Source organism: Apodemus sylvaticus, chromosome 3 (genome assembly GCF_947179515.1).
Source record: "Apodemus sylvaticus chromosome 3, mApoSyl1.1, whole genome shotgun sequence".
NCBI lineage: Eukaryota > Metazoa > Chordata > Mammalia > Rodentia > Muridae > Apodemus > Apodemus sylvaticus.
The window spans coordinates 147,773,399-147,795,343 of NC_067474.1; the positions used below are offsets into that span (position 1 = coordinate 147,773,399).

The window sequence follows — 21,945 nt, forward strand, 5'->3', positions numbered from 1 at the left end:
TTTTGAATTTAAAGGAAGGCCAGAACAAGGCCAGTTCCTTCCGCTGGTGAGATAAAGCTTTGCTGTGAGAGGACCGCCAACTGGAGGCAGAGATTAGGCAGTATCACAGGTCCTGGGGTGAGACCTGCATCACCTGCTGTTTCCACCTTCAGTTCTTCACCAGGAATCAGCTCTTACTTCAAGAGAATCTGCCTGCCTCCCCGAGGGCTTGAAATTGAATTTTAAAAAGATGATCTCTAAGCAGACCGCAGAATCTGTTTTCAGAGGTTCTTAGCTGCAGTAGGAGGCACGGCAGGGCAGGGACTTTCTTCCTGTCCCTCAGCTGTTCCACTGGCTACTCGATAGATTGTATTCTGAGGCAACCAGACATTTTACAAAAGAAAATGGGCTGACGATGGCAATTTCTTTCCCTAAGGTTTCACTTTGTTGTGCTGGCTTAGAACTCAGTATGTAGACCTGGTTGGCCTGTCTCCCAAGTGTTGGAATCTAAGGCATGGGCCACCACTGTCAGCTAAACCTGACTTCTTTAGAAGTCATTGCATCCACTTAATACATTTAATAGAAATAGGATACATGGAGAAAAAAAAAAGATCTGTGGTTAGAGAGATGGCTCAGTGGTTAAGGCCCCTTGGAGCACTCTTAGAGGACCTTTGGTTCAATCTGCAGCACCTACAAGGAGGTTCACACAGAACTCCGGTTCCAGGCGATCTGACACCTTATCCAGCCTCCTTGGGCACTGCATGCACAGTGCACAGACATATGTATGTAAAACATTCATACACGAAAAATACCTATCTTGAAACAAGAATCTTAAACAATATATACTTCTCATATAAAGCAAAAATAGCCAGATAGCATTGCGGTTGCGGAGAACTTGAAATGTTACAGTCTTGGAGTCCAATCTCCGTCCTTGACAACGGCTTCCAGGAGAGAATGATTTACTCCATAAGCTTAGATGCTTTTCCAGGAGGTAGGAACTTCACTCCTGATGCAGACAACTGCACAACTCAAAGTAGCAAGAGAGCTTTTAAGGTTTTTTGTTGAAATTCACTTTATTAAAAAAAAAAAAAACCTTGTGAACAATAAATTACAATACTTTCCCCCTTTATAAATTCTTCATAAAATATATTTGACAATTTTAAAAGAAAAATTTTAAAGTTGCCTTCTTTTCTGATGTGCTGATGACATCTTTTTTTGTTTGTTTTTTGACTATTTTGTCATGCTGGTGAGTTATTTTGTAGCTGCTACAATAGTTTGATTGATAACATTTTACAATTAAAAACAAAAACCCAGACCTGCAGAAAGAACTATTATTCTGTGCTATTTATCTGACACTTAACACTTACTTCATCAGAACGACAAAGTACCCCTTAGCACCAAGAATCTACAGAACCCCATGTTTCTAAGTGACAACAGGTGCAAATTAACAGCCTAGGGACTAACTGTACAACCCTACAGTGACTGGACACAGCTGCCTATAAGCTTTATTTGAAATATTTGGTCTTTTTTTCTCAATTAAGACAAATTTCATAAAATACTAGAAACCATGGCAACAGACTATGAGGGATAACTGTTTATTGAGTACCTATTATGGGCAAGGCACTGTGCACAATTTCTTGATTGCATTTTTCCTTTAGCAATTATCCAAAATTCCCAAGTATCATTCATCTTTTATTCTTACATATGTCTAAAGAAAGTGCATGGCTAGATGCCATATTTAAAAAATGGTTTGTCTTTATTCTTAAAATTGTGTGTGCATGTGTGCGTGCGTGCACGTGTGTGTGTGTGTGTGTGTGTGTGTACGCACATATGGAAGCAAAAGAGTATATTAGATCTCTGGGAGCTGGAGTTAAGATAGTTGTGAGCCACTCAACGTGGGTGCTGGGAACTGAACTCTGGTTCTGTGCAAGAGCATCGAATGCTCTCAGTGGTTGAGTCCTCTCTCCAGCCCCTACAACTGCAAATCTTAAATGGTTGTCATATCAATTAAAGTGCTGAGCACACAGTAGGTACTTAATAAATACCCCTGACTGAAAGAACAAAGACAAATTATTGTCCTTTTGTTGATATCATAAGCTATGTCAGAATACAAGGACTTAAGAATGCTCTGGAAGAAATTTCCTGATCACTCCACACCCTTACCTCTAATAAAGGAAAGAATTCTATTTCACAGATAAAAATCTTTCAAAATAAATTATAACTGGGGCTAGACATTTAGCTCAGTGCTAACACCTTTGTGTAGCACATGCGAGGCCCTGGGTAGGATCCCAGCACCAACGGAAAAAAAAGGCAAACCAAATTATTTTCATTATTTTCAAGGAGGCAGGATCAGAAGCTATGTGCTCAGGACACCGAGGCTTCAAGTGCACAGGTATTTGTAGAGCAAAGAACTGTTGGCACACATCACATAGCCATCTGAGAAGGGCCAAGCCAGTGGTAACCCATTAGAATGAAACTTTTTCTAATTTCCTGTAACTCATCCACTGGTCAGATCTGTGTCAACTTGGTGACCCAAGCGGTCAATTACCATGAAGATCCAGTACATTTCTTATTTCTGAATTTTTTGAGTTAAGTCTGCAAGTGATATTAAGTGTATGTGACTTTTTTTATTTGATAAAAAACTAAAGCCTTTCAGTTCATGTTTTTATACTTCAAGATTGATTCAGTCTAGGAGTTTTATATATTCCATTTTTTGTGTGTTTATCTTTTATCACCTTCTGAACACGTTTATTGATCTGTTGACTTTGAGAAGGATTGAATCCAGAGCCTTGTACATGGCAGGCAAGTGCTCTCTTCTGAACTACAGTGAGCTACTGTGACGATGTGGGGGTTCGGGCACTGAGGAAACAATGAGAACTGATGATAAGGACAATACACCGATAGTATATTGATTGCCTTTTGCATCTTAATGCTTATGAAAATTCCCGTGGGGTCCGTGATAGACGGCGTCCCTCACACCTAAGGCCCAAGGTTCTACACCAGCACTGGAGGTGGGCAGCTAGTACCTTATAAAGCCTCGCCTTGATACAATGGTAGATTCTAATTCATCCTAAAGACTGATGTTCTGGTTTAAGGAAGAATCCTTTCCTTAATGTTCCTGAATTAGCTAAACAATCTGGAGGCAACCAGGCAGTTAGAATTTCCCTTCAGGAGTTGAGTCTCTTGCTTTCTGACAGATGCCAGATGATCATATCAAAATGACAACCTACTGGAAAAGCAGTTGATGGCATAGAATTTTATCCAATTTACATCATCTCTCACTTTGGAAGAGAGCGACCAGTATTTGTGACAGTGATTACCAGTCCCATTACTGCATCACATGAGACAAGAGAAAACAGCGTCAGTGTCAAAGTGACAGAGACTCCAGTGATCCAACAGGAAGCCACACCAGGGCTAGCAACTCGTGAGCTCATTTGGTTTCTTCAACTTTATGCTAGGATTTAGAAAAAGTCTTAAAACTCAAAATTAATACATCAAGTATTATAGTTGTCTAACGCAGTGTTTTCAGAACAGAAGAGTACCATCCTCAGGTTACAGCAGATGGCAAGTGCCTGCACATCCCAGTGCTGTGGTTTAATTAGCCAAACAAACGCTCAGTTACCTAAAGGTACGAGTGAGCCGTAAGCATCCTTGCCGACCTTCTACCATGAGACTCAATGACTAATTCAACTCGAGTTGCTACGGGGCACTGGAGAGCTCAAACGTACTCCAGCATCTTAGAACTGCTTAGCTTCAGTTATGTTTAATCAGCCATTTAGACCCTCTAAAATGATGCCTTTAAAGAGATGTATACTGGGAAAAAACAACAACAAAAATATACCCTTAGCATGTTTCCAGTAGCAGGAGGAGCAGGGCAAAGATGAGGGATAGTTTGTGTGGCTTTTATCACCAATTTCATCAGCAAATCTCAAAAACCCAAACCTGTATCAAATAATTTAAACAGACGTGGCATTTTCTTCACGTGGAATGCAAAATGCACACATTCACATACTTACATATACATAAATATATACATATATGTTTCCTTTACAAAGCTTCAAAGGTTGCGTTACCAGCACGCAAACCTCTTCTTCCATGGAAATGCCTAATACTGACAAGGAATGTCTAAAATACTTAAAGATATTTCTAGAAAATGGGACTTTCTTCTCTGCTTGGCTCTTAAAAGAATCTTTTTCTGCCAACCTTTTACCAATGATCATTAAAAAAAAAATTTTACAGCCACATTGGTAATACACATTCAAAACATACAATAAAATGGCCTGCATGGATTAAGAAAAATGAGAGAAAAAAAAACTACCATGATAAAACCTAAACCCTTAGAAAGTAGAGTCTGACTTCTGTCTTCTTTTCGGCCATGTAATGTACTTGCGTGGACTCTGAAGCAGCACCATCTAAGATGCTTGCAAGCAGAAGGTCACGTTTCCCAGCTGCTGTCTTTAAATGCAATTTGGACTAATCTGAGTTCTAGTTCAAAAGCATCCGGGCGATCCTGAGGGTTTGCAGCCAGCATTTCCTTTATCAGTTGTTTCATTCGCCCATTCATAGACTTTTTCTTCACAGGGATGAGAAGTTCCATTTTGGGGTTTTCCAGAAGTGCCTCCCCAACAGGTACAATTTCAGTCCCCTGCTTTACGTAACTCCCCAAGAGCTCCTTCTTTGTCTCTGTGTCTATGAAGGTAATCCTCTCCAGCATTGCCCAGATGATAATTCCCAGAGCAAAAATGTCAGCTTTTGCTGTGTAGTGTCCTTCCCATACTTCGGGAGCCATGTAGAAGTCCGTCCCACAGGCTGTGGAAAGGAAACACTTGTTTACACTGACAGGTTCTTCTGGGTTCTGCCCAGATGCTGAGCAAACTTTACTTAGGCCAAAATCGGCCACTTTCAGTGTGGGTTCCAAGTCACTGGTATCCAACCTGCTCTGAGAAATCAGGATGTTGTCGGGCTTCAGGTCACGGTGGATTATCTGGTTTTTGTGCAGGAAGGCCAGGGCACTGCTGAGCTGGAGCATGAAGCTGGTGTTCGTCTTCCGGTTGGGCTTCCTGGACAACAGGTACTCATTCATATCTCCGCCGTCACAAAAGTCCATCACAAACCACAGGTAATAGGCGCTTCTGGGATCAAAGGCAATTTCTCCTTTTAATGAAGTCTCTACAAGCTGTGAAGGATGGGGAGAAGAGGAGTAGTTATAAAATACACAAAGGTTAAATGGGATGGAGACACAGGTCAGCAGTTTTGAATCTGCTGCTGGCACAGAGGACTGCAGTTTAGGTCTGCAATAACCCCGTTCGTGGCTCACAACTGTTTTCTGTCTTCTAAGGGTACCTGCACTGACACACATGTACCCACATACCCTCTCCCCAACATCACCAAAAATTATTAAGATAAAGCTTTATTTGTTCATGTTTTTGTTTTGTTTTGAGACAGGGTTTTAGACAGTAGCCCTGGCTGTCCTGGAACTTGCTCTGTAGAATAGGCTGGTCTTGAACTCAGAGATCTACCTTTCTCTGCCTCCCAAGTACAGGGATTTAAGGCTTCCACACCACTAGTTATAAATCTTTTTAAAATATACTAAAAAGAAAGAAGGAAGAAAGTTAGGTCAATCTTCAGCTTGCTTTTGTTTCTGAAGTGTTGAGAACTGAACCCAGGGTCTTGTACATACTTGTCAGGCAAAGGTTTCTTTCTTCTTTCTTTCTTTCTTTCTTTCTTTCTTTCTTTCTTTCTTTCTTTCTTTCTTTCTTTCTTTCTTTCTTTCTTTCTTTCTTTCTTTCCTTCCTTCCTTCCTTCCTTCCTTCCTTCCTTCCTTCCTTCTTTCTTTCTTTCTTTTTTTTTTTTTGGTTTTTCGAGACAGGGTTTCTCTGTGTGGTCCTGGCTGTCCTCCTCGAACTCAAAAATCCACCTGCCTCTGCCTTCCAAGTCTTGGGATTATAGGTGTGCCCAGCTAAGGCAAAGGTTTCTTAAACTGAATATAGAAGTAACAAAAAAAAATTGGCAATCGTGATATTTAGCTACCAAAAATTAATTCAAAACCAAACTGTATTTTTACTACATATACAAAGTTGCCTGTTCTTCTAGCAACATAATGGTTTAATTGGGGAAAACAAAGACTTCTGTTATTTTCCTACTGTCATTCATCAGCAAGAAAATACCAAAGTAGTTTAAGTGGATTGTGTTATGGCATAATGCTTAATTTAGGTTCGTTTTTTTCTCTCTTCTTTCCTTCTGAGACAGGGTCTCAAGTAGTTCACAAAGGCCTCAAACTCACTGTACAGTTCATGGCTGGCCTTGAACTCCAATCCTCCTGCTTCCATCTCCAGTGTTGGAATTACAGGTGTGTGTTTGTCACTATACCCAGCTCAAGCGATCTCAAATTTAAAGCCAGCCTGTGTTACATAGTGAGACTGTCTCAGAAAGAGAAAGAAGAGAGAGAGAGAGAGAGAGAGAGAGAGAGAGAGAGAGAGAGAGAGAGAGAGGTTAAAAATTGCTGTTTGAAGGCAGGCGTGGTGGCACACCTTTGATCCCAGCACTATAGAAACAGAGGCAAGAGGCTTGCTGGAAATTGTTAGGACAGAATTTCCAACAGTTTCTGAATCTGCCCTAAACATATATCTACCACTTTGTACTAATATTGTTATGTGAAACACTGTTCTCACCACTGATTTTTATAAAATACAAATCAACAACTTTGGAAAGTGCTAAAGATGCTTTATATCCTATAGTAACAAATATTCAATTCAAATTCTCTTTTTAAAAAAGGAGTTTAGTTGTGCATCAGAGGATAACTCTGGGAGCACTGCCACCTGTGGGGCCTGAGGAGGGAAGGCCAGTTGTCAGGTCTGCAGAGTGCCTCTTCCCACAGCGCCATCGTGTCAGCCCAAGGTTTAATATAAACAAGTACACTCCATTAGTATACGATTTGCTTTCTATTTTAATAAAAGGTAAAATTATACTTATACCAAAGGATTGCTTTAAAGTGAAATTATTTATGATACATTATCAGCACATTTGATCTGTAGATGTTTCACACACCCAGGGTTGTGCACCTAGTTTTCTGGTGAGAGGGCCTGAGTGGAAGGGTTAGGAAGCCCTGCTCTGTTCTGCTTTGCACTGCGAGTCAAGCCCCAGTCTCCAGCTTTAACTGAAAACCTTAAGAATATTTTATTTCATCTGTGTTTTTATATATGCATTAAATTTTTTTAAAGAACTTTAGAATGCCTCCTTTATAGCTGTATTTTAGAAAGTGCCCAACTGGCTGACATTTTCTACATAAGTCAATATAGCCGAATTCCCTCACCACCTAGCTCATGAACAGACTAAAATATAGAGGTATATTGCTTTTAAATTATTTTTTGTGTGGAGTCTAAAGAGAACAATGAAAGGGGAAGAATCAGAGTGGAGCTGTTGAAGAATGAACAACTGGTAAGTTTATCTTACAATCATTACAGTTACCAATCACCTTAGTACTTTGTGTGGTTATTCTGGCACAAGCGGAGCAGCCTTCACCTGCCTCCTTGGCAGAGGGCAGCAATGGCAACCGCCTGCTGGAGCCTCCTCGCTGCATGGTGTACCAGTGCAGAGAGGCTGAAACACACGTGTGCTATTTCTGACTCCCGTTTTTCTGTCATTACCCTAAAATATAAGTTTAATAAACAGCTTTGTATCATGCAGAATATCAGTACTCAGACAGTGGTTTAGAAGGTAATCATGGTGGTGCATGTAACACTGGCTTGCAAGAAGGGAAATAAATAGTTTTCACCCACTTATCTAGATAATGCTTGTTAAGACTCTTAAGTTTTAAATAGTTGATAATTCTTTTTTAAATCCCTAGATAGGTTCTCACTCTGTACCTAAGTCTATATGTAGCCTAGACTGGCTTTAAACTCATGAACTCCTTTAGTCTTATGTGTTAGGATTACAAGTATGTGCAACATGTCGAGCAGTTCATAATTCTTCAGCCCTAAGATGTAACAGATTCCCTATTATCTGTTCCTATACCATCTATGCCATTTGTTTGAAATACACAGACTGGAGGGTGAAAAGTCCCTAGCATGAAATTGAGCCTTTGTAACTGTTTTACATTTTCTCTTGGATGAGGTTTTTAGCTATTAAGAACTGGTTTAATGATTCCATAATGAAAATTTATGAATAAAGGCCATGCATAAGGACTCCCTGATTATGTTACAGATTTGTTTATTGATTTTATTGTATTGTTTTGATGCAATTCTATTGATAAATATATGGTCAATTAGTTGGGCGTGTGGTAGTGTATGCTTTTAATCCCAGCAGAGGCAGAAGCAGGTGGACCTCTGTGTCAGTCCAGTCTACATAGTAAGTTACAGGTCAGCCAGGTCTACACAGTGAGAATCTGTCTCAAAAATAAGTGAATAAAGAAAGAAAAATCATGCTGACTTATTAAATCCATAGAAAAGACTATTTTATTTCAACACAGGTACCTATTTCTGAGTTTTTATATACCAAATCTAGGCTCAGCATCCTCTCTGACTCAGACAAGTCCATAGAAGGCAGAAATACACCACATATGAACAGAAAGCTACTAGGAAAGCTGGCTTATTTATTTCATGACATTTTGACAGCAGAAGTGCCATAAATCAAATACATGTATGTAAGGCTTTAAAGGGTAAAACTGATTCACTAAAAAGGCAACTTAAGTACAAAAATCACTTTGGTCTGGTACTTCATACCTAAAACCCTGAAGGACTAAATAAACCCCATTCTTCTCATGTTGCTAGGCCTGGACTTAGCACTGTAGGACATGTTAATGTCTTTACTTTCCATCCGAGGGATTGTGTGCCTCGGTCTCTAAAACCTAAAGCAAAGCTGACAGTTTAGGAGGGAATGCAGTTTATGTTGGATGCCCCAAATCCTAGGCTCCATCTCTAATACTGGCAAAAAAAAAGGAAAAAAAGACAGAAAGGTTTCCAATATTTTTATCATGGCCACCTAAGTACTTTTAGAAAAGTACACACTATAGCTTTTAAATTTTTTAAATTATTTGTTTTGTTTTGTGTGTGGGGAACTATGGTACACTCATGGAGGTATGAGAACAACTTCTCAGGAGTCCAAGTCCTCTTTCTACCGTGAGGGGCCTGAGACCTAAACTTGGGTCATCAGGCTTAGCCACAATTCCTTTACCCTCTGAGCCTTTTCACCAATCTAAACATAGATTTTTTTGTTGTTACTGTATTTTAATTGTTAAATTCTATTTATTTTATGTGTGTGTGTGTGTGTGTGTGTGACGCGTGCATGTGTGTGAATGCTTACATGTGTGCACGCCACAGTGCAAATGTGGAAGTGAGAGAACTCTGTTCTGGAGCTCAGGAGTCAGTCTCGGAATGTCTTAAAGTCAATAAGTGAGTCTGGTCTTGAACTCCGCCCGCCCCCCCCCCAAGTGCTTGGACTACAGGCGAGCAGCAATGTACTCATCTCAGGCTTATAATATTTAGGCCTGTGAGTTAGGGAAGTCCAGTTACCATGGGTGTGGCTATTACTGATTGTGCTATTTTTTCCTTGTCTTCTGCCTTTATTTTCAAAATAATTGGTTTCCAGGAACTGACCTTAGATGCTCACCTCAAACCCCCTCTAGTTCCCATCTTGTTCTGTTGCTGCGCAGACTGGTTAAGTACTGGGCAAAGCAGGCAGCCTGCATTATTTTGAGGTACATGCCGCACAAGCTTGAAGTAGATACCTCTTTCCTCTATAGACCTCTGTGTGCACCTAGCCATGGCACGCCTGCACCTCAGGAAGCGTTCCCCTGACTCTGGCCTCCTCCTGCTGGAACTATCACATCCTTTCCTACGAAGGGCACGTACCTGTAAATAGAGGGAAGAGCTAGAGCCGTGGGACATCTTTTGTACCATCCCATCCTTCTGCAGGACGCACTCTTCCAAGTGAATCACATTTGGGTGCTGGCTCTTGATACTGCTCAGTGCCCAGAACTCTCGGAGAGCTAGTTCAACATTTTCGGGCGCGTGGCATCGAATTTTCTTCACGGCTACTCTCGCAGAGGTCTTTCTGATGACTGCTTCATACACAACACCGTAACTACCTCGGCCTACCTCCCGTATTAGATCGTACTTTGGCTGGCTACTCACCATCTTCAAGGTCGAGGTTTCTGGAAAAGTCAACAAAGTGCTCTGTTGAAATTAGGTGGACCTGTCGGCCTGTATTCGCAGGCATGATTTACCCATCCGCTTCGCTGTCTGTGGTACCTGAAGGGCATCTAGCTATGCTCTGGACCAATCTATCAATAATAATAAAGGTAATAGCACTTACCATGTATCATGAACTATTTCAAGTACTTTATAACAATTTTTATGGTTTCTGTTGTCTTTGAGACAGGGTCTTGCTAAGTTTCCCTGGCCCGGAGCTTGGGATATAAATCATGCCAGCTTTGGAAGCCATGGTCCCGTCATCCCTGACTGGTGTGTGAGTACAGGCATGCCCATGTCATGGCACACCTATTAGGAGATAACCTTGGCTCTCCTGTTGCTGCTACAGTACATGCCAAGGTATCTGCCTGTGGACTTTGGAAACTCCCCTGTCTCTGACGCCCATCTCACCACAGGATGGCACATCTAGCTTCCCATGGGTTTGAGGGATCCAAATTCAGTTCCCCAAACATACTCAGCCAACGTTTTACCCATTGAACTCCCTCGCCAGGCTCCACCCACCCACTGTCTTTTTGAACCAGATCTCACTGTGAAACCCTGGCTGGCCTCCAACTCAGAGATAAGCCTGCCTCCGCTTCCCCAGTGCTGGGATTAAAGATTGATGTCACCAGGTCTTGCTTCCAGTCCTATTTTTTAAAAGATAGATTCTTGTGATTATGTAGCTCAAGACAGCTTTCACTTCTTTTAAGATTTTATTGCATATTTTATGTCTATGTGTATAGCTTTGTGTAAGTCAGAGGACGATATGTGGGAGTCAGACCCCTCCTTCTACCATGTGGTTCCAGAAACTGAACTCATGTTACAAGGCTTGGCAGAAAATGACTTTACCCACTGAGCCATCCCACCTGACCAAGCTGCCGTGGTCTCTGGAATGGTGGTATTACCTGGCTACTTTATATACGTTCATTTAATCCTTAACTGCTTGAAAATGTCATTGTTAAAAGTATTCCCGAAATTTGAAATTTCATCAAGATGTGGTGGCTCACACCTTTAATCTCAGCATGTGGGAGGCAGAGGCAGGTGGATCTCTGAGTTCAAGGCCAGCCTGGTCTACAGAGGGAGTTCCAGGGGGCTGGAGAGATGGCTCAGAGGTTGAGAGCACTGGCTGCTCTTGCAGAGGTCCTGAGTTCAAATTCCCAGCAACCACATGGTGGCTCACAACCACCTGTAAAGGGATCTGATGTCCTCTTTGGTGTGTCTATAGACAGTGACACTGTATTCATATATATAAAATAAATATATAAATTAAAAAAAAATTGTGCACAGAGGGAGTTCCAGGACAGCCAGGGCTGCAGAGAGACACTGCCTTAAGAAGAGAACAAACAAACAGAAACAGTGAAACACAAAAATCCCTCACACTTAGAAATGCACTTGACTTCTGTTTCTGGACTAAGAGTGGACAAGTTCACTTACTTTTGCTTTTGTTTGCAACAGTGTCTCAGGTAGCTCAGGCTAGCCTTGAATTTACTATATAGCAGAGGCTGACCCTGATCTCCTGCCTCCACTTTCCAAGAACTGGGGTTATAGACCTCACCAATGTGCTTGGTTATTTGCTTCTTACAAAATGAGCACAAATAAAGTTTTTGCAGAACCATTCCCTCAAAATGAAGTAAGTCAGTTGGAATAGAACTACCTTTTTATTGGTGTTTTGCATAGCTATTTAATTCTAGGTCCTTTCTTGCCAAAGGGGGAGCATCTTACTCTATCAAAGAGAACTCCCTGACAAAGTTCTTTGGGGCTCTAACTTGACAGATCACTCAAAGGCAAGCTGCAGCATAGGCCCCACAGAGAAATGTCCTTTTGAGTGTAGAGTCGGAGGTATGCTCACTCGCCCACTGTCACCGCAGGCAGGATTGTAGATTGTATTTACATTGCACAACTAGGTAAACAAAGTGACTGACCCAGGGACCTGAGACTCCAGGAACGACTACTTTAAGTTCATAGGCCAGATTTAAAAGAAAATGACTGCTTCTGACGTTTGCCTCCAGGGTTACTTCCTCCAACTGGTCGCCTACCCTCCAAGTTCTCACTGGATTCCCTAATGCCAGGTTTGCTGTCATGGGCGGGCATTCCGTCCTGCTCTGCGCGCTTCCAAGTGACTCTTTTCTCTGCAGCAGTCCCCTCTCCTCTCCCACTTGTCACAGTCTCCCACCCGCCTCCCGAGAGAAGGACACCTTCCCGAGTAAGAAAGGACGCTGTCTAGCAAATCCTCGGGGTCCTGGCAGAAGAGACGCCCCGCTGCAGCATCCTCCCGATGGCGCGTCCCGGACCCTGCTGCCTGCCGTCCTCCCCGGGGCTGAGCCCCCGCCGGCCTGGACGTGCACCTGCCGGGGCCGGGGAAGGCACAAGTCAGGCCAGAGGTGCTCGGACGCCGAGGCTCAGGCCGCGCTCGCTGCCCAAGCAGCAAGCTCGCTCCGGGTGGCCGTCCCTGGGAAGCCCGAGGGAGCCTCCCGCGGCCCTTCAGCAGGCCCCGCAGCCGCTTCAACTCCTCGCGATTGCGGACTAGGGGCCGGCATCCCGGAGCGGCCCCGGGCGGGAACGGAGGCCGCAGTCTCGGCCGCTGGCCGGGGCAGCAGCGGGCCTTCCCGGGGACGACTCCGCTGAGAGGTCTGTGACAGGCCTGCCGGGGACAGAGACGCATGCAGGGAGGTCGGTTCTGACTGCAGGGCATCCGTGCCACGCCGAAGGGCCAGGTTTACCTCAGGGCAGCCGCCGCCGCTTCTCCCTCTCATGAGCTCTGCAGGCCGCCATTATCGGGCAGCTCGCGCCTCGGCTGCCGCGGCCTCCAGTCAGAAGCCGGCGCGCGCCCCCGTGGTGCGCGGACACACCCCCTCACGCCGGGCCCCGCCCCCTCCGGCTCTCCGTAGTGCGCGTGCGCAGCCGAGCGCCGCCTGCTGGGCGAGCGCCTCTCCCTGCGTGCTCCGACCATCGCACTCCGCCGCTGCTCTGGCGCTGCACACACACAGTCGAGCGTCTCCAGTGGTGTGCGCGCTGCAGAGCGGACCAACGCTGCCCTGCAGGGGTGGCGGCAGGGCACGGTCGCCCTCAGCCGCAGCGGGAGCGCGTCCGGGAGCCCCAGAGAAGCTGTGGCCACTGGCCCGAGCCGACAGTGTATGTGCCCCATGGCGGGCTACACTACCTGCCGTCTTTAGACCTACCGAGCGGCGGGCTGGAGCGCGCGGTTCGCTGGGGCCGGATGCCTGGCGCATCTTCCTCGCCGGTGGCAGGACTGGGCGGCGGGCCGGTGGGGAGGCGCGGCCAGGGCTGGGAGGTTGGCTGCACCTACGTTCCGAGTCACCGAGCTGCGTTTGCGGGCGGCACAGTGGCCCAGGTAGCGACGCGGGGCTGGGTGCGATCATCTGGGAGGATGCCGTCCCCTGCCCCACCGGCGCGGTGGTATCTCCCTTAAAGAAACCGGAACCTCATTGTTCCCGGCCGTGAGGATCGGGGCGTCCTGCCTGGTGAGAGAGGGAAAGAGGCTGCGGCCTACCTGGCTGCGGCGCCCCGCCTAGCTGGCCTGAACCGAGTTGGGACCCACGCCGGCGGTCCCGAACCGAGGCAGGTGCCCCACGTAGGCAGGCACAAAATAGGTCGCCGAGGATTTGGATTGACGGCTAGAACTGCAGTCCCCCGAGTTCTTCAAATACGGGCACGGAGCCTTTGAAATACCCCCAACAGCTGTCAGTCATATCCCCGAGTTGTTCTGAGATCTACTGTCAGGGTGATAGTCACTCGGAGACCAGGACAGATTGGCCGCATGAAGTTAGTAGTAAGCTAGATTCTGTAAGCATCTGCCAGGAACGCCCATTCTTTTCTTTATTATTCTGCACCTATTGCTTGTTAATAAGGTTGATCCTGCTTTCTTTGCCCCATAGGGCACATTAGCATCCCAGTGACTCCAGGATCGACTTCTGTTTACGGAACTAATATTTGGGGTCTGGGTGGCTTTTTTATATAATCTGAACTGTATTCCAAAAGTAAAAACTTTACTACTGACTCTGCTTTCTTTTCTTTTTAAAAGATTTATTTATTACATGTAAGTACACTGTAGCTGTCTTCAGACATTCGAGAAGAGGGAGTCAGATCTCATCATCATGTGGTTGCTAGGATTTGAACCCAGGACTTAGGAAGAGCAGTCAGTGCTCTTAACCGCTGAGCCATCTCTCCAGCTGCCGCCCCACCCCCACCCCCTGCTTTCATAGGATAAGAAGCCAACACCTGCCACATTTGACCAAAAGATGTCTTCCTAGAATACCCACTCCTACCCTGGTGTAACAACCTCCAGCCCCTCTCCTAATAAAGCCCAGTAATCTGTTCAGAGTTTGTTCTGGGGGCCATCCTGGTATTGGTGTTCACCAGCTTGCCGGGAATACTGACGTTAGTCAGGACTTGTTTCCTGCGCTGGAAAGTAGGGTGTGGGGGCATAGGGAAGCTCTGGCGACGCCTTGGCTGCCAGGATTAAACAGGATGGAATAGGAAGAGATCTCTTCACGAGAGTAGTCTTTTTGTTCATTGTGGTCATAAAATGTCACAGGAACTTCAAGGGACATATCTCCTCTAGCTGCTTTCCCGTTGCTGTGATTAAAAAGAAAAATCACTGACCAAAAATACCTTAAGGGAGGAAAAGATTTGTTTGACTTAAACCTCTAGGGTTGGGTCACTGGGAATTCATCCCTCACTGAGGGAAGTCAGGGAAGGGACTGTCGGGGAAGGCTCTGTCCTGGCTTGCTCCTTTCTAAACAGTGTAGACCGGCCAGCCTAGAAATTAGCACTGCCCACACTGGGCAGTCAGTAAGCCCCCTCACAGATGTGCTTACAGGCGGGTCTGACAGAAGCAATCCCCCACTGGACACTTCCTCAAATAGCTAAGCTGTCAGGTTGACAGCTGAAGCTAACAAGACTAGTGTTTTATAGTGTGCCGTCTTCTATGTGACTAGCAAAATCAGTTGCTTATATTTTAAACTTTAAAAGCCTATCCAGTATGAGAAGAATTACTCTACATTCTACAATTCTTTTGCCTTTGAGGCAGGGTCTCACTTCATAGCCCTGGCTGGCCTTGAACTCACAGAGATCCACCTGCCTCTGCTTCCTGAGTGCTGCTGGGATTAAAGGTGTATACAACCACACCTGAGCAACCTTAAACATAAAAAATCCCAACTATAGATCTGTGTTTGTATGATGTATGTTATAGGACAACTTAAGACCTCTCTAGTTCATTCTCACCTTTTACCTTTTGGGGGCGTAGTGGTTTGAATACCTTTGGCCCATAGGGAGTGGCACTGCTAGGGGAGGAAGTGTGTCACTGTGGGGGTGGCTTTTGGAGGTCTCCTATGCTCAGGCTCCACCCATTGCAGAATAGATCTTCCTCCTAGCTGCCTGAGGGTGCCAGTCTCTCCTGGTTGAAGATGCAGAACTCTCAGCTCCTCCAGCACCACATCTGCCTGCATGCTGCCATGCTTCCTGCTATGATGACAGTGGGCTAAACTTCAGAATCTGTAAGCCAGTCCTGATGAAATGTTTGCCTTTGTAAGAGTTGTCTTGGTCAGGGTGTCTCTTCACAGCCATGGAAACACCAAGACAGGGATTCCAGGGGCTGAACTCTGGTCACCAGGCTTGTGTATCCAGTGCCTCTGCCTTGCTGGGCTGTCACACCAGCTTGATCTAGGATTTCACATACTGTTAAACTATCCTAAAATAATGTGTTCTTGTGTGTGTGTGTGTGTGTGTGTGTGTGTGTGTGTGTTGATCTTCCCGCCTCTGATTCCCCACACATGGGGGATGGGAGTGGGTTTACAGTAATGTGCCATCATGCCTGACCTAATGGTGTATATTTAAAAGATAAATGGAACTGGCATGGTGGTGCACACCTTAAACCCAAGCACTTGGGAAGCAGCAGGTAGACCTCTGTGAGTTCAAGGCCAGCCAGAGCTACAGAAGCTACAGAGTGAGCCCCAAACAAAAGATAAAACACTGGAAAAGTGAAAGCTTCTGTAGGTGCTGTCTGCTCAGGGGAGGGGGAGACGTGGACGAGATAGTGCATGGCTGAGTTGGTGACGTTCCAGTCCAGGGAGGAGCCTGTCCGGAGGCCTCAGGTCTATCATGCAAGTGTACGTTATTTTAGGATAGTTTAACAGCATGTAAGATCCTATTAATTTATAATGTATATATATTATTAGCCTGGCTAATATTCATAATTCTATCTAAGGAAAGTTCATCTGTTACCTCTAACATAAAGAAATTGACATTGCTAAAGATGGTGCTATACATTTAACCCCAGCATTCAGGAGGCAGAGACAGGTGAATCTCTTGAGTTTGAGGTTAGCCAGGGCTACATACGGAGACTTTGTCTCTAAAAGAAGGAAAAAAAAAAAAGAGGAGGAGAAGTAGAGAAACACTTGTCTTAGGGTCATTGCTGTGAAGAAACACTATGGTCAGAGCAATTCTTATAAAGGCAAACATGTAATTGGGATTGGCTTGCAGGTTTTTTTTTTTTTAAATAAAAAAATTGTATTTACTTAGAAGCATTCAGAATGTCAACAAAACCACATTTTTTTTTTGTAATTAGAGAGTGGTATTCAGTTAACAGAACAACAATTATCTTTGTATAAGCTGCATCAGAGACAATTGAAGACAAAAATAAATAAATAAACCAAAAGGAAAAACAAAAACCAAACTACAGTCCCCATATATAACTAATTCATGCTGTGCACCAACAAGAACCTGCTTTAAATTTCCAGGCCAATTTACAACCCCTAGACTGTACCAGGCATGGTTAGTGGCTATTGAAAATACCACCAGGACAGGGCTATCTCAAGACACATTCGGTAGTGTGTTAACTATACATAAAAAAGTCACTGTACAGTTTAAAAAATCTTACACAGCCTTACAGTTCAATTTTTTTCTTTAAAAGGAGTGTATTGCGTACAATGGGGTTAAATGCTTTATAGACAAGGAAAAAAACTGCGCTAGAAGAAACTTATTCATCATCGTCGTCCTCCTCCTCCTCATCTTCCTCTTCCTTCTTTCTTGCCCTTCTCAGCCTTGGCCACCCTCTTTCTCGCTGCATCAGGTTTTCCTTTAGCTCTGTCGGCAGCAATATCCTCCTCCTACTTCTCCTTCAGCTCAGCAGCCTTCTCATTGGGCTGCTTGTCCTCCGCTGCAGTGTCGTTCCACATCTCTCCTAGTTTCTTTGCAACATCACCAATGGATAAGCCAGGATGCTCACCCTTGATTTTGGGGCGGTGCTCAGAACAGAGGAAGAAGAAGGCTGAAGGAGGCCTCTTGGGTGCACTGGGGTCCTTGAACTTTTGATTTCCCCTTTGGGGGATGTAGGTTTTCATTTCTCTTTCATAATGGGCCTTGTCAGCCTTTGCCATGTCTTCAAATTCCCCCATTTCTTTAGCAGACATGGTCTTCCAGCTCTCTGGGAACTTCTTGGAGAACTCTGAGAAGCTGACAGAAGCATCCATCCGGGTGCTTCCTGTGTCCTCCCAGTAGGTTTGCACAAAGAATGCATATGAGGACATTTTGCCTCTCGGCTTCTCAGGATCTCCCTTGCCCATGTTTAGTTGATTTTCCTCTGCGAGGCACAGAGTCGCCCAGTGCCCGTCCAGCTCCCGCTTGCCCGGACGCTGTCTCTGTGGAGTTCAGTGTACTGCAGTGGCTGTTGGCTCACAGTTTCAGAGATCCATTATCCTCGTGGCCAGAAGCGCGGCAGTGTGTGGGCAGACATGATGCTCCACAGGCAGCCAGGAGGAGGCTCTCTTCCGCACTGGGCAAAGCTTGAGGACTGGGAGACCTCAAAGCCTACCTACACAGGGACACCCCTTCTTCCAACAAGGCCACCGCTCTTAATAGTGCCACTTCCCAAGGGCCAATCCTGTTCAAACCACCATAACAGTTTTCTGGTCTTTTATGTTTTATATCTCAGATAACTAAATAGTAGACTTTATAAATTTACTTTCTATAGAATCCCAACCAATAGACAGACAAGAAATAAGATTAGAAAGGTAGAGCTCGGGGCTGGATAGATGGCTCTGCTCTTCTAGAGGTCCTGAGTTCAAATCCCAGCAACCACATGGTGGCTCACAACCATCCTTAATGAGATCTATCTGACTTCCTCTTCTGGAGTGTCTGAAGACAGCTACAGTGTATTCATATATAATAAGTAAATAAATAAATAAATCTTTAAACAATATATATAAAAATAAGGACTGCAGAGCCCGGACTAAGGAGGGGTGAAGAGGGAAGAGGAACATAATTCAAGGTGAGCTTGAGATGACAGTGGGATGAGACCTCAAGAGCAAAAAAAAAAAGGGGGATTGAACAAAGCTAACGTATACTAGCCTGGGCTGCATGAAGCTCTGTCTCAGAGACACTCCTCCCCCCTCCCCCATTGATGTCGGTGGTAAGATTTGGGGAATTAATTTTTAAAGATAGGGTTTCATTTAGTCCAGGCTGAGTTTGAGTTTGTTTTGAACTCCATGGAGTTTTAGATTTTCATTCCCCCACGATAATAGGGTTACAGGCATGGGATACTGCACGGGGGTTCATGGTGCCGTGGATGTAACCTCAGGCCTTGAGAATGCTACCCAAGCCCTCTACCAGTTGACCTGTGTCCCTAGCCCTGAACTCTTGTTGTATTAATTTAAAATTTTTCTGAAATAAAAGGAATCCTGCTCAAACGCGGGTTGGAGAAGTGGGAATTTGGATGGGACAAACCTGCCCCCTGGTGATAGGTTCTGGGAGTGCGGCTACAACAGGTCTGAATTTTGGTCTGAATTCTGAGTTCAGATGTTCCAGTCCTCTGGTCTCTGGGTTGGAGTGACGTCCCTTAGCTCACAGGAGCCCCATGGAGTGAGCGGACAGTCTTAGCAGACAATCGTACACCTAAGACAAATCAAACAGGACCCAGGACACTCAGTGACTCAGGTACGTTTCTCACGCTTGAAAAACGTAAAAGAGTCAAGTGTTGACAAGCTACTTTCGCAGATCTGTCCTGATTTTCAAGTCTGTCTGTGAGGCCAAGCACCTGACCCTTATCAGTGATATTGGTTGTGTGTGTAACTTCACTGGGAACAGCTGATACTGAACACTGCTTGTTCTGAGCCAGACTTTACACTCATATTACACTGGTAACCTTCATAGTTTCATCCTGTGAAGTATGTGTTTTTACAACCATTTCATGGATGGAGAAACTGAGGCATATAGAGGTGAAAGACCTGCCCCAGGGTGACACAAAATGGATTGACAAATCTGGGCTGTGGGTGGTGATACACACCCACGATCACAGCTGTTGCGAGGTGGAGGCAGGAGGATCAGACATTCAAGACAATCCTCTGCTGCGTGAGGAGTTCCCAGTCAGCTCAGGCTCTAGGCTGTAAGGGAGTCTGTCCCCACATGAGAGCAAGCAAGCAGCAGAGCCGGACGGTCGTCAAGAGCAGAGGGTCTCAAAGGCTGGCTGTGCCAATGATGCCCCTTGAAAGGCAGTGTTAGCAGACGTAAGCTGTTAAGAGCAGACTGCTCTTCCAGAGAGGTCCTGAGTTCAATTCCCAGCCAGCACATGGTGGCTCACAGCCATCCCTAATGGGATCTGACGCCCTCTTCTGGTGTGTCTGAAGACAGCGACAGTGTACTCATATAAATAAAATAAATAAATCAGGAGGAGGAGGAGGAACAGGAAGAGGAAGAAGAAGAAGGAGGAGGAGGAGGAGGAGAAGAAGAAGAAGAAAAGAAGAAGAAGAAGAAGAAGAAGAAGAAGAAGAAGAGAGAGGAGGAGGAGGAGGAGGAGGAGGAGGAAGAAAACACCAGCTCCGCATGGGGAAGCACCTCACAGTAGGACAGGAAGGGACAGACAAGGGCCCACAAGGGGGTGTGTCAAAGCCTGAATGAAACCTGGCCTGCTCAAGGCAGAGCCTTGCTGTCCCTGGGTGGGGACAGCTGCCCTTGTCATCTGATTCTCCATTCTAGAAGCCTGAGCAGGGGCTGGCTCCATCCTTACCCCCTGGGGCTGGCTGTCAGGAGGCCCAGGCCAACCGGTCAGTGCTACAGTGCGTGTATCCACCGAAAGGATGCTTCTTGGAAGTCCAAGTCCGCTGGCCCCACCCCCATCCCAGTCTCTGAGTTTTCTGAAGTTCAAGGAACTGGACCAGCGAGTCTGTGGCTCGGCTCGGCTCCTACTGGGGCAGGGCTCCATTTCTTTGGTTTAAACCAACCAAAGGGTTTGTCTCAGCCTTGGGTGAGGTGAAGCCGAGCGCATCGCATCGATGGAACCGGAAATGCTGACAGATAAGATCGGCTCTACCACTTGGATGACTCAGGCAAGTGAATGTACCTCTCCAGAGCCTCAGTTTGCCCCCTTTTTAAAAATGGAGATACCAGAAATATCTGGAGGGGCAGCCATGGAAACGCACATGACAAGGCAGGTGGTGTATTAGTCTCTTCAGTAGGCACTCAAACCCGGGTCGCCATCGTGACTTATCTCTCCACAGAGGAGAGTCTGTTTGGAGACATTGCCTGACCGGGCGGCCAGGGGATGCCTTTCTTATCAGTACAGCCTCAGAGTCGGGCTATTAATACTCATGGTGCCCCACCGCCTGAGAGCTAGCATTCAAGCGGCGAGGTGCAGAGGTGGGAGGGTGGGGCTGCGGAACAGGTGGCCTGGGTGGGAGCGATCCTGCCCGATCTCAGATCTCAGCGGGCGGCACTTGGGCCCTTCTGCCAGGCACCCTCCACCTGCAGACTAGGGTCCAGGCAAGTGTGAAATTCCTGAATGAAGTCAAGCCTGGGGCAGGCATCTTCCTAGTCCCTTAGGAGCTGCGCTGTCCTTCCAGGGATTCAGCTGCCCAATAAAGCAGGGCCCTGGTGGGTGCCAGGAGCGAGCCCACGCCTGGAACTGTGGGCTGTCAAAGTGAGAAGGCATGCAGACAACGCCAGCCTGCTTCCCGCTGTCACAGGGCTTCGCCCAGTGACAGGGAAAGGCTCCTGCAGCCTCAGACCTGAGAGCACTGCGGATTTGAACCCTTCTACCTACTGTGCTGGCTAACACTCAGACGCAGAGGCAGAATCCCAGGCCAGACTGCAGTACGCACCCACTGAGAGTTTGTCTCAAGAACATCCTGTATACAGGGGCTAGGACGTAGCTCAGTTCGGGGGAGGGGGTTTGCCTACAACACAGAAAGTTCTGGATTCCACCACCAGAACTGCATAAGACAAGTGTGGTATTTATTCCTTGCCTGTAATCTCCACACTTCTGAGGTAGCAGTGAGAACATCAGACGTTCATATTTAAAGCTAGCCTGGGCTGTGGAAAGTGTGGCTGTGGAAAGTGTGAATGAGACAATCAGCACAAAGCTCTGGGAGTTAGTGTGCAACCCGCCTCCTGAGCCGAGGCTAGCCACACGTAAGTGGGGGAAGGACCAAGGAAGGAAGGGCTTATGGGAATTCCCTCTTCCACCACCGATATTAGTTATACTGGGCAATGCTTCTTTGTTTCCTTATATCGATCATAAAAATCAATAACAGGTGGTGAGCTGGCTCCACCGGTAAAGGCGTCTGCACCAGGACCGACTATCTGGGTTTGATCCTTGGGAGCCATGAGGTGAAAAGAGAGAAGCAACTCCCTCCAATACTCCAGCGGCCTTCAAAGCCCTGCTAGGGTAAGCACGCACCGGTGAACATGCACACACAATACAGAGAATAAAGTAAATATATATAAATATAATAACAGAGAAACATAAAGAAATACAAAATAAGTACAT

General features: G+C 45.8%; 1 protein-coding gene and 1 pseudogene across 2 annotated transcripts; both read right to left on the bottom strand.

Annotated features, from left to right (window-relative positions):
• Positions 1–1,558: 1,558 nt before the first annotated feature.
• On the bottom strand, positions 1,559–13,428 carry Pdik1l (PDLIM1 interacting kinase 1 like). 2 transcript variants are annotated; one of them, XM_052177683.1, is made up of 3 exons: positions 13,346–13,428; positions 9,828–10,129; positions 1,559–5,155 (listed from the first exon to the last, which is right to left on the bottom strand). In XM_052177683.1, the coding sequence occupies exons 2-3, from the start codon at positions 10,110–10,112 to the stop codon at positions 4,415–4,417; spliced, it is 1,026 nt and encodes a 341-aa protein (XP_052033643.1). In that variant the 5' UTR covers positions 10,113–10,129; positions 13,346–13,428; the 3' UTR covers positions 1,559–4,414. The 2 variants fall into 2 exon arrangements, with proteins under 2 accessions (XP_052033643.1, XP_052033642.1); XM_052177682.1 differs by lacking the exon at positions 13,346–13,428 and adding an exon at positions 12,887–12,970.
• Positions 13,429–17,163: 3,735 nt separating this feature from the next.
• Positions 17,164–17,807, bottom strand: LOC127680133 (high mobility group protein B1-like; annotated as a pseudogene).
• Between the last annotated feature and the right edge of the window lie 4,138 nt (positions 17,808–21,945).

Bases quoted from the DNA above. Each gene is read 5' to 3' on its own strand.
- Pdik1l (XM_052177683.1), bottom strand. From the start codon at position 10,112: ATGGTGAGTAGCCAGCCAAAGTACGATCTAATACGGGAGGTAGGCCGA. The intron at 5,156-9,827 runs GTACGTGCCCTT...CATCCTTCACAG, and splicing joins GCTCTTCCCTCTATTTACAG to CTTGTAGAGACTTCATTAAA.